Source organism: Scyliorhinus canicula, chromosome 2, assembly GCF_902713615.1.
Source record: "Scyliorhinus canicula chromosome 2, sScyCan1.1, whole genome shotgun sequence".
Taxonomy (NCBI): domain Eukaryota; kingdom Metazoa; phylum Chordata; class Chondrichthyes; order Carcharhiniformes; family Scyliorhinidae; genus Scyliorhinus; species Scyliorhinus canicula.
The window spans coordinates 227,444,977-227,459,630 of record NC_052147.1 but is presented as its reverse complement, the minus strand read 5'-3'; the positions used below and the strand labels follow the sequence as shown (position 1 = coordinate 227,459,630).

Below are 14,654 nucleotides of genomic sequence, written 5' to 3'. Positions count from 1 at the left end.
AGAGAACCGAGTGCTGGAACTCCTCATTCAATGCCATAGTCTGACCTCTGCATGTCTGCTGAGTGCTCGCTCACACCCATCACCTGTTGGTGGTGTACACCAGAATGCACACCAGGCAGCTTGCTGCTTACCACATCCTGTGGCCTTCGATGGCTCTGGCGGGCACCCTCTGGAAGCGCTGGGGCCGGAGTGTCCCGGTGCACTCGCCGGCAGCACATGTCCAACTGTGCCACACTGTACCGGATACTGACTGCGAGATGCACCATTGTTGGGCTAATACTCTGCAGTGCCTCATCTCTGCCTGCCTGATACTGGGACATAAGAACATGAGAACATAAGAACTAGGAGCAGGAGTAGGCCATCTGGCCCCTCGAGCCTGCTCCGCCATTCAATTAGATCATGGCTGATCTTTTGTGGACTCAGCTCCACTTTCCGGCCCGAACACCATAACCCTTCATCCCCTTATTCTTCAAAAAACTATCTCTATCTTAAAAACATTTAATGAAGGAGCCTCAACTGCTTCACTGGGCAAGGAATTCCATAGATTCACAACTCTGGGTGAAGAAGTTCCTCCTAAACTCAGTCCTAAATATACTTCCCCTTATTTTGAGGCTATGCCCCCTAGTTCTGCTTTCACCTGCCAGTGCCCGCATCTATCCTATCTATTCCTTTCATAATTTTATATGTTTCTATAAGATCCACCCTCATCCTTCTAAATTCCAACGAGTACAATCCCAGTCTACTCAACCTCTCCTCGTAATCCAACCCCTTCAGATCAGGGATGAACCTAGTGAATCTCCTCTGCAAACCCTCCAGTGCCAGTACATCCTTCCTCAGGTAAGGAGACCAAAACTGAACACAATACTCCAGGTGTGGCCTCACTAACACCGTATACAATTGCAGCATAACCTCCCTAGCCTTAAACTCCATCCCTCTAGCAATGAAGGACAAATCTCCATTTGCCTTCTTAATCACCTGGTGCACCTGTAAAGCAACTTTTTGCGACTCATGCACGAGCACACCCAGGTCTCTCTGCACAGCAGCATGCTTTAATATTTTATCATTTAAATGATCATCCCTCTTGCTGTTATTCCTACCAAAATGGATAACCTCCCATTTGATATGCTCCGCAGCGCCTCATCAAGGTCCCCCGTGTGACATCCCCCAGTGACTCAGACATGCTGCCGAGGCACACAGCCATGGCTGTCATTGAGTCAGCCGTGCCTTGGACACCTCCACTCATGCTGCAGACATTGTGTACCAGGCTCTCGACTGCAGTCACCACCCGAGCAGTGTTGTTCTCAGTGCCAAGCATTGCCGGCATGATCTCCTGCACCCCATGTCTCTGGGATGCTTCCAATCGGCTATAGACCTGCTGGAGGGTCACTGGCAGCCCGCTCTGAATCTCACAGCTGCACCCTATCATCTACACAGCTCCGGGTAAACCTGCTCCAGAGGCTCAGCATCTGACTGGAATTCAGCTGGCTCCTGGGATCCAGCAGACCTCTGACTGCTGTCTCACCTGGGGGTTCCTGCCCCCACCTGATGTGCATCAGCAACTGTGTGGTGCTCACCAGAATGTGTCCCGGAAGCCTGTCCACTACGTTCGCCCATCAAGGTTGTGTGTCTCTGCACTGGTGGAGGGTGGGGATGACAGCTGTGCTGCGATTTATCCTCTGAGCTCTCCTCCAAGGTGTTCTTATGGGAGGTGGGGGGAGGGGTGGGAGGGGGAGGATAGTGGGAGGAGGGCACCGTGGATGGACCAGAACCCTCGGCTGCAGGTCCTGTTGGAGAATGGACATGCAGTCTGTGGGAAGGATAGATCAGTGTGTATGGCATCAACAACTCATGTTTGGCAGGTCATCTGGGTGGGAATCGATGGATCCTCATCTCTGCACCGTGCACCGACTTTACTGCTCTGTCTTCCAAGGCCCATTCCTCATAAGGGGTGAGGGCTCTTATGTCCGTCGCTCTGCTGCTTGTCTGGTCCTCTCCTGTCAGTTATGAGCCAATTCTCTTGCAGGGACACAGAGGAGGCATTGTTTGCCTCCCGCGTGGGAACTTGCGGGAGGGGCTTGGGGTTGTGAGAGGGGCTTGGGCAGATGAGCCATATGGAGGGGATGGGGAGTATGGGGGTGAGTTTGCTGGGTGGGGGGGGGGAGGGGGGGAAGAGTGTGTAAGGGGAGGTGCACTGGGGGCCCTGTGCAAACTCACCCGAGCAGCCCAATGGAGGTCGTCAACCTTCTTGCGGCACTGGGTGCCAGTCCTCCTGGTCACGCTCCCCGAGCTGACTTCTGCTGCCATCCCTCCCAGGCAGCTGTGGCTGACCCGCCGACCCTCAGGGTTCTGGCCACCAGCTGGCCTCCACAGCCTTCAACAGTCCGGCCAGGTTGGCATCACCAAATCGTGGGGCTGGTTGTCTTGGCGACATGCCTGCGAGCTGACTGGTGTTGGCTGTGCAGGAGCGGTATAAGTGCTGCTCTCTCTTGTTGGCAGGAGGCCGGCAAGCATGGTCATGGCAAGTCAGCCGGCGGGACCATGATTTGCAACAAGAAGCTCGTGGGGCCTTGTTAAGTGGACCAATTAACGTTTTATTGTGGTGAAGGCCTCACCGGCCCAAGCCTCGGGAAACTCGTGGCAGTTCCCGCTCGCTAGAAATTTCCTGATTAAATCACACCCCTGATCTCTAGCTTTGTACACTTCCAGTAATGAACACCGGATAATTGTAGGGATAGGAACTAATTTTATCCTGCATTATAGGTTACTATGGTAAATTATCTTCATTGACATCAAAGTCAATGTAAAAAATAGCCTTGAATTTGAGGCCTTCTTGAACTATGTGGCTTAGCTATTCACTTTGTATTGAGGTACTGTAACAATTAAAGTTTCACTCGACCTATTTTGGGCTAGTTCCTCTGGTTGACAAAATTAAATGGGAATTAAGTTCAATCTGTTTTTTTAATATTATACTATGAAGTTTCTCAGTGCCATGGTTAAAAGAACCTGGCCCTCTTTCTACACTGTAAACTTCTGCTAGCTTGTACTGTTTCAATTTGACTTCACCAGTCAGTGGTTTCATATTGTATGTTGTGATGCATAGCAACTTGGTAACCTAAACATTAGAAATAACTATTGATGAGGCCGACTTCTATAAAACCTTTGGGACGTCTCAATGCTACCGCTTCTGGCAATGTGTCTATCATGAAGGGGCACCTTAATTTGGCGAACAGGAAACCTTTTTCTCTTTAATGAGTACTTTACTTCTTGTTTCTACATGTTAGATTACTGTCCATAAACAATTATACAAAAGCCACAAAAAATTGGTGAAATGTCTATTTCCTTGGAGATTAAAAATAATAATCTTTGCTGCGATGCCCAAATGCTATTCTAACATAAAAGATAAGGTGCTAGTTGGACCCATTTACCTCTCAAATTGCCAAGTTCCGGCTGACGAGCAATTATAATCATGAAATTATAGTCAGTTGTAAAATTATGCACATTATTCAGTGATTTTAATTTTTCTTGTGCTTATATTTTCAGCCTTAAAATAAAAGATTAAAGAAAAGAAATAGCAAGAAATATTTTTGGGTTCGAAAATTATCGAACGTGCACCCACATTTGGCAAACAATTCTCCATGGAATGTTGTTATTTATGTGTAGCAAAATATTCTTAGCGTAGGATACTTACAGATAATTACTAATACTGAAATACACAAATATGTGGTGCCAAAATACTGAATTTGAGGGGACCAAGACAAAAATTCCTTGACGAGCAACAGATTTAAAACTGTACTCTTGTTTTAGCAGTCAGGAAATCTTGTGTTCTTTAAAACCATAAACAAGAAGAGAATTTGTTTTCAAGGGCAAAGGAGGAGCTTTTAGTGGCTATGATTGGCTGTTGATTTGTCCTGTCCTATGACCACATCTCTTAATTAGTTTGGGTAGTACAGGATTCACATAGGCTGGGTGATATTTGTTGATCCTTTAACTCAGTATTATGTTTTGATAGCAACCTCTATGCCACGACAAAGGAATTTTGTGCACAGTGTATTGAGTCTGCAAGGAATTTTTGTCAAGAGTTTCCATCAACCACGTAACAGATTGGTCTTTCATGGTTGCTTAATGGTACGCCTTTTGAAGAACAGACATGAGCTTGTCTGCTCGCCGAGTCACATTGCCTGCAATCACTCCACTTGTACTGCAGAAACGGGTAAGATAGCCTTTGGTACTTATGTTCCGTTCTCTTTTTTTTAAACCAATTATTTACACGTCTAATGCTTAAAATGGGAATTCTCTCAATTCTATTGAACCAGCCCCTTTAACTTCTTAAAGACTGAAGGGGTTTTCCATTTGTGAATATTTTACTTTGATTGAAGACTTGCAATAGTTTATAATGAATTGTGTATGCTCCGTTATTTAATTGTACTTGTAAATCTGTGGTGTAACTCAATAAGGAAGAAACAAAACCAAGTAATGTGTCTCTTTTACTGCAAGTATTGATGAATATTGGAATACTTAGTGTTGAATTACAGGTCAAGTACAGAGAGATCATTAACCTAAACCATGATTGACAAGTTGAATTATGAGTTGATGTTTTGACCTGACTGATATTGCACTGAATCGACATTATGAAAGAAAAGAAAAGAAAATCGCTTTATTGTCACGAGTAGACTTCAATGAAGTTACTGTGAAAAGTATCTAGTCGCCACATTCCGGCGCATGTCCAGGGAGGCTGGTACGGGAATCGAACCGTGCTGCTGGCCTGCTTGGTCTGCTTTAAAAGCCAGCGATTTAGCCCAGTGAGCTAAACCAGCCCCTAATGGATATAATTGTGCCTGCTCATCCCAGTGAAGCTTTCATTTATGTATTGGCATTCAGCTAATATTTCTACTGCTGCTGATTTGCATATCTTGGGTGCAGGGGTAGCGGTGGGAAGTGAGTTGGCTGCCCTGAGTGCTACTAAGGTCCTGGGTGAAAAAAATATTTTAAAACAGAATCTTCTGCCTGTCTTGGCAAAATTAGCCATCCATCAATTGTTCGCAATTGGCCTGATAACACTTCCATATTAAAGCCCTGAATGACCCATGCCCGACCACCATGAATTCAGTTAGCCATGCTGAATGCCATCTGCTGGCCAGGGTTGTCATGATGGTGTTGCCAATATATCCAATGTCTGTCATTTTCTCATCAATAACAACTGGTATGAATAAATCTACGGGCAGATTTATTCTCTGCACATTATTATCTTTAGCCAGAAAATCCACAAGTGACGGTACCTCAATGTGAGACATTTCATTGGCTTGTCTGAGTGTTGTGGAAAATCTGCCTCTATAAATGATCTTTTGAGAGTTTGGTAAACACCTGAATAATTAAGAGAATCTTGTCTCAAATAAATCTTACTTGCTTTACATCTGCAAAGCCTAGTTTTTTGAGTTGTTTCACTAGTTAACAATTAGTAGATAAAATGACTTGTTTTGGAGCTTTGCTTTCTTATTGTCCCAGCGATATAGTCTTTTTATGACCTTGAGGATCGTAGTTCAGTGCCAAAAGCTGCATAATTTGCCTTACTAAGATGCCTCATTATGAAGATCCTGGACATTGGCTGCTAGACACATTTATGCCATTCATACAGGACACCTTCTATTCACTACTATATTTAGTCAACTGAAGAATCTATTGACCAGATATGGTATTGATAATAATTCTGCAGGACACATACCTGCAATGGTGCTAGTGTTGGCCACTGGTACCACATAACTGCAAATTGACGGGAGATAACCAATAATATCAATGAAGCCCTGCCCCGTGGCTGTATGTAACTGATACCCAAGACAGTTGAAAGCAGAAAGAAATATTAATTGGCATCAAGGATCATCAAATATAAACTTGCTAAAATGAAGGCTTGAAGATAGCTATCTTTCATGTTGCCGTGTCTTTTAAAGTTCCTCCCAACCTGATAGTCCATTTGGGAGGATTTTCTTAAAATACAGAAGGTCACATTACCCAGAAACAGTATAACACCCTACAACCTACATAATTACATTTGTATAAAATTGCCTTTGTTCAGCAATAGAGCATTCTTATTATCCCAGTGTTTCGTTCTCAATAGTTGGCATCTCTGGGAGTGACGTTCGGTACAAAATAAATACAGGGCGGAGTTCAAATGCCATAGAGTCTGTTAGTTTCATTTTACTGCCAAAATAAATTTGAGATAGTTATCTTGATAATTAAATGACTGCAAAACTCAGTAAAAGCATTTGCAAAATGAACTGACATTCTTCCATCAATCCCCAGCAGTTGCCTTGCAGTCATTCCCTGAATGCTGCAAATCACGGCAGCAAATAAGGCGACCGCGTTTTTCCAGCCCCAAACATCATGGCCAGGATTTTCCTAGCCCGCGCCAGGTTGGAGAATCGGCAAAGGGGCGCGTGAATCCCGCCACGCCGCTCTGCGACCGGGCTACCATTTCTCTGGAGAATCGGCGGCAATTGCGCCGGCGCAGTCAGGGGCTGTTGAAAGTGGCCCCCGCGGTGATTCTGCGCGCTCGACGGGCCAAGTGCCCGCTGGGTTCCGCCGGTTTCATTTACGTATGGTCCTACCCGGCGGGACATCGGCATTCTGGCTGTGGGGGCCGTCCTGGTGGGGGCGGGATGGGGAACCAACTCTGGGGATGGGGCCTCCACGGCGGCCAGAACCGCGATCGGGGGCAACGGATCGGCGGGCGCTCTAATTCCGGGGGGGGGGGGGGGGGGGTGGCCTATGTTCCTCCACGCCGGGCACCTGCAGGGCTCCACCATGTTGCCTGCAGTCTGGCGCAGTGAGGGCCGTGGCGCGCATGCGCGGACCCACGTCGGCCGTGGCGGGCCAGCTTTCGGCGGCAGAGCAGCACACAGCACTCTGATACTGTTCTCGTCCCCGTGGACGGAGAGAATAACTGGGCCTGGAGGCTTGTTGATGCCGGCGTCGCTCGCGCCGGTTTTGACAACGGCTTCAACACTTAAACGGGATTTTGGAGAATCCTGGCCCATGTTTTGACATATAGTTGGTGCAAAAGTTGACCCCTCCCCCCGTCACGACATGCCAGATTTGCATTAGTAGCCAGCCTCAGGTTTCCAATCCATTCATGCATAGAATCATAGAATATACAGTACAGAAGGAGGCCATTCGGCCCATCGAGTCTTCACGGGCCCTTGGAAAGAGCACCCTACCTACGCCCACCTCCACCCTATCCCTGTAACCCAGTAACCCCACCTAAACTTTTTTGGACACTAAGGGCAAATTTAGCATGGCCAATCCAGCTAACCTTGCATCTGTGGCCTGTGGGAGGAAGCTGGAGCACCCGAAGGAAACCCACACAGACACGGGGAGAACATGCAGACTCCGCACAGACAGTCACCCAAGCCGGAATTCGAATCTGGGACCCTGGAACTGTGAAGCAACAATGCTAACCGCTGTGCTACCATGCAGCCCCATGTTTTTTTTTGTTTATTCATTCATGGCCTGTGGGCATCATTCGCTGGGGCAGCATTTGCTACCCATCCCTAATTGCCCTAGAACTGAGTGGCTTGTTTGCTCATTTCAGACATGTTGTTTTTTAAAGAGTCAACCACATTGCTGTGGGTTGTGGGTTTGGAGTCACATGTAGGCCAGACCAACTGAGGGTGGCAGATTTCCCAGATGGGTTTTTACGACAATCGACAATGGTTTCATGGTCATCATTAAACTTTTAATTCCAGATCTTTATTGAATTTAAATTTCACCATCTGCAGTGGTGGGATTCAAACCGGTGTCCCCAGAGAATTACCCTGGGTCTCTGGATTGTTGATCCAGTGACAATACTATTATATTACTACTATTGCAGAAAATAAGGAAGTATGGGATTGAAGGTGATTTAGCGGTTTGGATCAGTAATTGGCTAGCTGAAAGAAGACAGAGGGTGGTGGTTGATGGCAAATGTTCATCCTGGAGTTCAGTTACTAGTGGTGTACCGCAAGGATCTGTTTTGGGGCCACTGCTGTTTGTCATTTTTATAAATGACCTGGAAGAGGGTGTAGAAGGATGGGTTAGTAAATTTGCAGATGACACGAAGGTCGGTGGAGTTGTGGATAGTGCTGAAGGATGTTATAGGATACAGAGGGACATAGATATGCTGCAGAGCTGGTCTGAGAGGTGGCAGATGGAGTTTAATGCGGAAAAGTGTGAGGTGGTTCACTTTGGAAGGAGTAACAGGAATGCAGAGTACTGGGCTAATGGCAAGATTCTTGGTAGTGTAGATGAACAGAGAGATCTCGGCATCCAGGTACATAAATCCCTGAAAGTTGCCACCCAGGTTAATAGGGCTGTTAAGAAGGCATATGGTGTGCTAGCCTTTATCAGCAGGGGGATTGAGTTTCGGAGCCACAAGGTCATGCTGCAGCTGTACATAACTCTGGTGCGGCCGCACCTGGAGTACTGCGTGCAGTTCTGGTCACCACATTATAGGAAGGATGTGGAAGCTTTGGAAAGGGTTCAGAGGAGATTTACTAGGATGTTGCCTGGTATGGAGGGAAGGTCTTACAAGGAAAGGCTCAGGGACTTGAGGTTGTTTTCGTTAGAGAGGAGAAGGCTGAGAGGTGACTTAATAGAGACATATAAGATAGTCCGAGGGTTAGATAGGGTGGACAGTGAGAGTCTTTTTCCTCGGATGGTGATGACCAACACGAGGGGACATAGCTTTAAATTGAGGGGTGATAGATATAGGACAGATGTCAGAGGCAGTTTCTTTACTCAGAGAGTAGTAGGGGTGTGGAACGCCCTGCCTGCAACAGTAGTAGACTCACCAACTTTAAGGGCATTTAAGTGGTAACTGGATAGACATATGGATGAAAATGGAATAGTGTAGGTCAGATAGGCTTCAGATGGTTTCACAGGTCGGCGCAACATCGAGGGCCGAAGGGCCCGTACTGCGCTGTAGTGTTCTATGTTCTATGTTCTATAGGCAGGGTTTAGAGAATACCAAAGTATATCATGGAGTTCACTTGACCTACAACTTTGAATAGATTTTAGTTGTGGGGAACACAAGGACCCACTTTACAGGTGTGATGCAACAGCGATCTAAAGTATTTTTAAACAAAAACAATGTTTATTCTATTAATCCAGTTAACATTTTATAAACACACAGTAAACATCTTATCAACTACCAACACTGATACTCCCCCCAAAGATACAATAGTCTGTAGGTAACCCTTAGTAACTTTCCCAACAATATCCATAAGTCAAAAAACTTTTTTAACAAAGAAGTTGGTTTGCATTTCTTCCAGAAGCAGGTATTACTTTGAAATCATCAAGTGATCTGGAGACATTCTTTAGCCTGCAGAGAGAGACCCAGAATACACCTCCTTGGTTTGAATGCAGCTCTCCAACTGAAAATTAATCCAAAACTCAGCTACAAAACAGCTTCCAGCTCAAAACGAAAGTAAAAAGCAGAGCTGGAGCCCAGCTCCACCCACACACTGATATCACTGCAGCCACTTGAGAAGACAAACATTTCTTAAAGTGACATTCTCATGACAATATCATTACTCCACTGCCTCCTCTACTTACTGGTATCTTATAATTGTGTGCCAAGGATCAAGAGGCAAAATGGGCTGTGTTGCAAAGACAAGCAGGAGTTTCAGACATGCCCACACTTTGTGTCAGGTGCCAATGACATTTCAAAATGGCAGTCACCCACAGTAGGCGGTTCAGTTTTACACTCAGCATATAAGTTGACCCCCCCACTTTTGGAGAGTTTTTTGAGGCTTCAAAGGTTGACTTATATGCCAACATCTATGGTATTAAATTATAATGCAGTACTGTATTCTATAAAATCTTTCCTTTATGCATATTGAAAACCTTAAATGTCTGAATAAGCATGAGAACTCACGGGTCATTTTTACTTAGGAGGGGTTAACTTGACTTTATAATATGTTATTATCTGACAGAAGAGTCCATCTGATCATATTAGGTTGAAAATAATTTTTTGAGAATATGATGTGCTTTTAGATGAAAATGCCAAGAGGAATCAGCAAGAATCTTTAGTCACTACTTAGACAAGTCAAATAGATTAAAAACTAAGGTACCAGAGAAGATTTTAACCCTTCCTGGTAACTCTGTGGATGGGTAGTAAAATGGTTGCCTTCCTCTAGGTTGTAGTTTTAACCTACATTTTGAATAATTGAACAGGACACCCACCGGAAGGTAATGGGATCCATCTTTGAATGATCATTTCAGGCACCATGATGCCATCATAAACCAATTTGGTGGCCGTGAACCCAGAGTCAGGAGAGACCCAGAAAGATAATTAATTTTGTATTATTCCTTTTGTTTCCTTATGAGGTAAACTATAGACCTCCCTCGGCCTCTGATCCCCATCCCCTCACATGTTTGTGAATGCTTGCTTCCTATTTTCCTAACTGCACTAGCAACACCCCCCCCCCCTCACAAATCAATCCCCCCCCCACACACAACATCCACAGCTCAAGTACTGCACTTAATTGTCTGTTGTTCGCCCATCACCTGTGTGTGTACATTGGTTCCCTGATCAGGAATACCGCAATTTCTAAGAGCTTAAATAAATAGGCGCAGGAGAAGGCCATACAGCTCCTCAAGCCTGTTTTGCCATACAGTAATATTCTGGTTGATCTGCGACCTCAACTCCTTGCCTGCCCATCTCCCATACCCTTGATTCGCTGAGAGATGAAAAATGTAACTCTTTCACCTTGTGAATACTCAATGATGGAGCATCCACAACTCTTAGTGGAGGGAATCCCAAAATTTCCTCACCCTCTGACTTGAGAAATATCTTCCCATCTCAATTCTAAATGATTGACACATCATACTGAGTATGTGTTCCCATTTTCCTGATTCCCCTGCCAGGAAACAAACCTAAACGTGTCTGTCTGTTGAGCCCCTTCAGAATCTTATGGGTGGAATCCTCTGCACCTTTAGGGGCTAGGCCCGCCCCGCAGTGGTCGGCGACCCGACGGCCGGCGTGGAAGGCCTTTGGCGCTGCGCCAGCCGGGGTCGAAGGAACTCCGCCGGCCGGCGCGGGTCCATGCATGCGCGTGAGCGTCAGAGACTGCTGACGTCATCCCCGCGCATGCGCGGGGGGGAGTTCACCTACGCATCGGCCATGGCGGAGGCTTACATGGCCGGCACGTAGGAAAAGAGTGCCTCCATGGCACAGGCCCGTCCGCGGATCGGTGGGTTCCGATCGCGGGCAAGGCCAATGTGGGGGCACGCACGGACCCCGGAGCCCGCCCGCGCCGCCAGGCCCGCCTGTAAGGGACCTAGTCCAATTTACGCCAGCAGGATCTGCATAGAACCCGCAGGATTTCGGCCCATTGTGGGCCGGAGAATCGCCGGGTAGGGGGGGCGCTACGGGCGGCCGCCAGCCGGCGCGGCGTAATTCCGCCACTGCCAATTTTCGGGCGCCAGAGAATTCGGCAGCCACCGGGTGCGGGATTCACGCCCCCCCCCGATTCTCCGACCCGGCAGGGAGTCGGAGAATCCCGCCCTATATGGTTGAATGAGATCATCTCTCATTGTTCCAAATTCCAATTTACTCTTCATCGAATGATGATGCTATCATCTTAGGAGCTAGTTTAGTGATTCTTGCTGAACTGCCTCCACAAGGATATCCTTCCTTAAATATGAAAACGAAAACTGCACACAGTACTCCATGTTTGATCTTATAAAGTGCTATACAACTGTGGCAAGACATTCTTAATCTTGTACACCAATCCTCTTGTAATTAATGAAAACTGCGGTCACAGTTAATGGACCCCTATAGAGCTATATAAATAAACAATGGTAATCCTTCCTTTGAAACTGCCTGATCCAGATCCTGTCAATAAAGAGGCTTTGAAAAGACAATTGAATGTAAATAATGCAATTCAAAGCTTTTCGGCTTCTTGGCATGCACACAGGCATGAAAAAATAAAAGGCAATGAAATTAAATGTGACAAAAACATTTCAAAGGTTTCCACCGCATTAGAAGGAAGACTTTTATCTTCATTTCCCAGATATTTGAACTTTACATGCTGACAGACAGTTCAAAGTGTCTAACTCTGCAGATGGGAAGACTTTCACTTTATTTTCAGAAAACTTTAATATCGACATGCTGACACAGAGTTTAAAGTGTTTAAAGGCTCCAGATGGTAAAACAACTAATCCCCATCCCAGGAAAGACCCCTGACCTGAGCCCAGTCCACTCACCCCCAATCTGCACCTCCCATAAAGGACCCATCTTGAACCCTGGAAGCAAGTGTAGGGAGGATACTCATCCCCTTGACACCCCTTGGACTTTAAGGTGCCAGGTTGACACGGCCAAGCAATGGGGTCTGAATGGTGGTACTTTGGGGCTGAAGGGGAGAACTGGGGTGCCTGAGGGGGCTTTGCCAGTGATCTGGGGGATGGGGGACAGAACTGCGGAGGTGGGCCTTGCTGGTGGTCCCTGGTTGAGGGGGAGTAGCTGTAACAGTATTCTGGGATAGGGGCCCCCTTCGAAAGTGGTGCTGATCTCTGAGAAGCATGTTCTATCAAAGAGATTAGGCCCCATCCTTCCTAGGTCCAGCGAAAACCCTGATCTTCTTTAAAACATTGTGCTGCGGAATGCATGAGAAACCTGATCCTGTGGAAAAAAAATTAGGAACTTGATTTTCCCAACGGGTGTCGAAGTGCCGATGCCCGAATAAAAATCGGAGTGTTTTACTCCGGCGTTGGCGCCTGTTCCCAGACCCCCATTCTCCCCCCTCCGCGGGGCTAGCAGGGGCTTTGCGCAATTTATGGGGGCGGGGCCCCGGCGCGGCGTCAGAGACCCGGGCGCCTTGGGTCCCGTGCATGCACAGTTGGGCCGGCGCCAAAAAGCGCATGCGCGGTGGCCGTTCTCCCCCAGGCCGCCCCGCACAAACATGGCGGATGGATCCAGGCTCGCCGGCGGAAGAAAGGAGGCCCGCCGACAGAGAGGCCGGCTCGCAGATTGGTGGGTCCCGATCGCTCACCAGGCCACTCCAGAGGGCTTCCCCGGGGTTGGTCCCCCCTCCTCCCCAACAGGCCGCTCCCATCTCTTGAAGCCCCTGGTCCTGCCGGCCCGAGAGCAGGTTAGAACGGCGGCGGTGGGACTGTCAATAGTTTTGCCGGCCGCTCGGCCCATCCGGGCCAGAGAATCGCCACTCACCGTTTGCGGTGATTCTCCCCGCGGCATCCCGCCGATTCTCCCACCTGGCTGGAGGGGGGGGAGAATCCCGCAGTAGAAGTTCCACGGAATGACACCTCAGCATCGACCCCAACGGCAGTGGGAAAACAATGGTTTTCCCACTGTTGGGAGTGCATAGTCTGCAAACGGGAGAATTGCATCCTCTGTTTCCTATCTGTTAACCAATGCTAATATATCACCTACCCATGTTAATATATTACCTCCATCTCCAGATACACTTATATTACATATTAAGGGCAGCACGGTGGTGCAGGGGTTAGCATTGCTACCTCATGGTGCCGTGGTCCCAGTTTCGATCCCGGCCCTGGGTCACTATCCGTGTGGAGTTTGCACATTCTCCCCATGTTTGCGTGGGTTTCGCCCCCACAACCCAAAGATGTGCAGATTAGGTGGATGGGTCATGCTAGATTGCCCCTTCATTGGAAAAAATTAACTGGGTACTCTAAATTTATTGAAAGAAATATTGCATATTAAACGTGTGTGGCTGCTACTGCATGTTGTTTAGAGAGTCAAGTACTGTATACTACATGTAATGGCTCTCCTTTATCTAACCTACTAACGACATATTAAAAACAATTCTAATAAGTTCATCAAACACGATTTTCCTTTTATAAAACCATGTTGACTCTCATCACACTATGATTTTCTAAATGCATTAGGTTAATCTTTGTAATAATAAATTCAAGCATTTTCCCAAAGACTTATGTCAGGCTATTGGCCTGTAGTTCCCTGTTTTCCCCCTCCCTCTCTCTTTCTCCTTTCTTGGTAAGAAGTCTTACAACACCAGGTTAAAGTCCAACAGGTTTGTTTCAATTCACTAGCTTTCGGAGCACTACTCCTTCCTCAGCAACTCCACATCATGGCTACCATTTCCTTTCTTGAATAGTGATGTTACATTTGTTAACTTAGAATCCACAGGGACTGTTCTGGAATTGTAGGAATTTAGATAAATTGTAATTTATCCATCCACTATCTCAACCCTAGGATGTAGGCAAACAGGCCCTAGTGATTTTAGCTTTTATTCTCTCAATCTCCTTCAGTACCTTTTCTCTGCTGATGTTAGGAACATTAAGAATATAGGAGTTTGGAACAGGAGGGCCCGATTCGTTCCATTGAGTCTTCTCCACCATTTGTTCAGATTATGGCAGATCTAATTGTGGTCTCAATTCCACGTTATCTGCAGCCCCCCTCCCACCAACACCCTTGACTCAATGGGTGGAATTCTTCAACCCCCGCCGGGTCGGAGAATCAGCGCGACGCCGCGTGAATCGCGCCACGCCGCCGGGACGCAATTCTCCGCAGAGCCGGTCGGGGTATGCGCTGATTCTCGCCCGGGCCGGCACGTGCCGATTCTCCGGCCCGGATGGGCGAAGCGACCGTCACAAAAAATCCGAGTCCAGTGGCGGCCTGTGGGGAG

General features: G+C 47.1%; 1 protein-coding gene across 1 annotated transcript in view; it reads left to right on the top strand.

The window, feature by feature from the left end:
• The window catches only part of LOC119961991 (growth factor receptor-bound protein 14-like), a 302,798-nt gene that overhangs the window by 121,690 nt on the left and 166,454 nt on the right, over positions 1-14,654 (top strand). The window contains exon 3 of the mRNA XM_038789692.1: positions 4,010-4,210. Within this exon, the coding sequence (XP_038645620.1) occupies positions 4,148-4,210 (63 nt within the window). The 5' untranslated portion in view covers positions 4,010-4,147. The remainder of the gene's footprint in view (positions 1-4,009; positions 4,211-14,654) is intronic.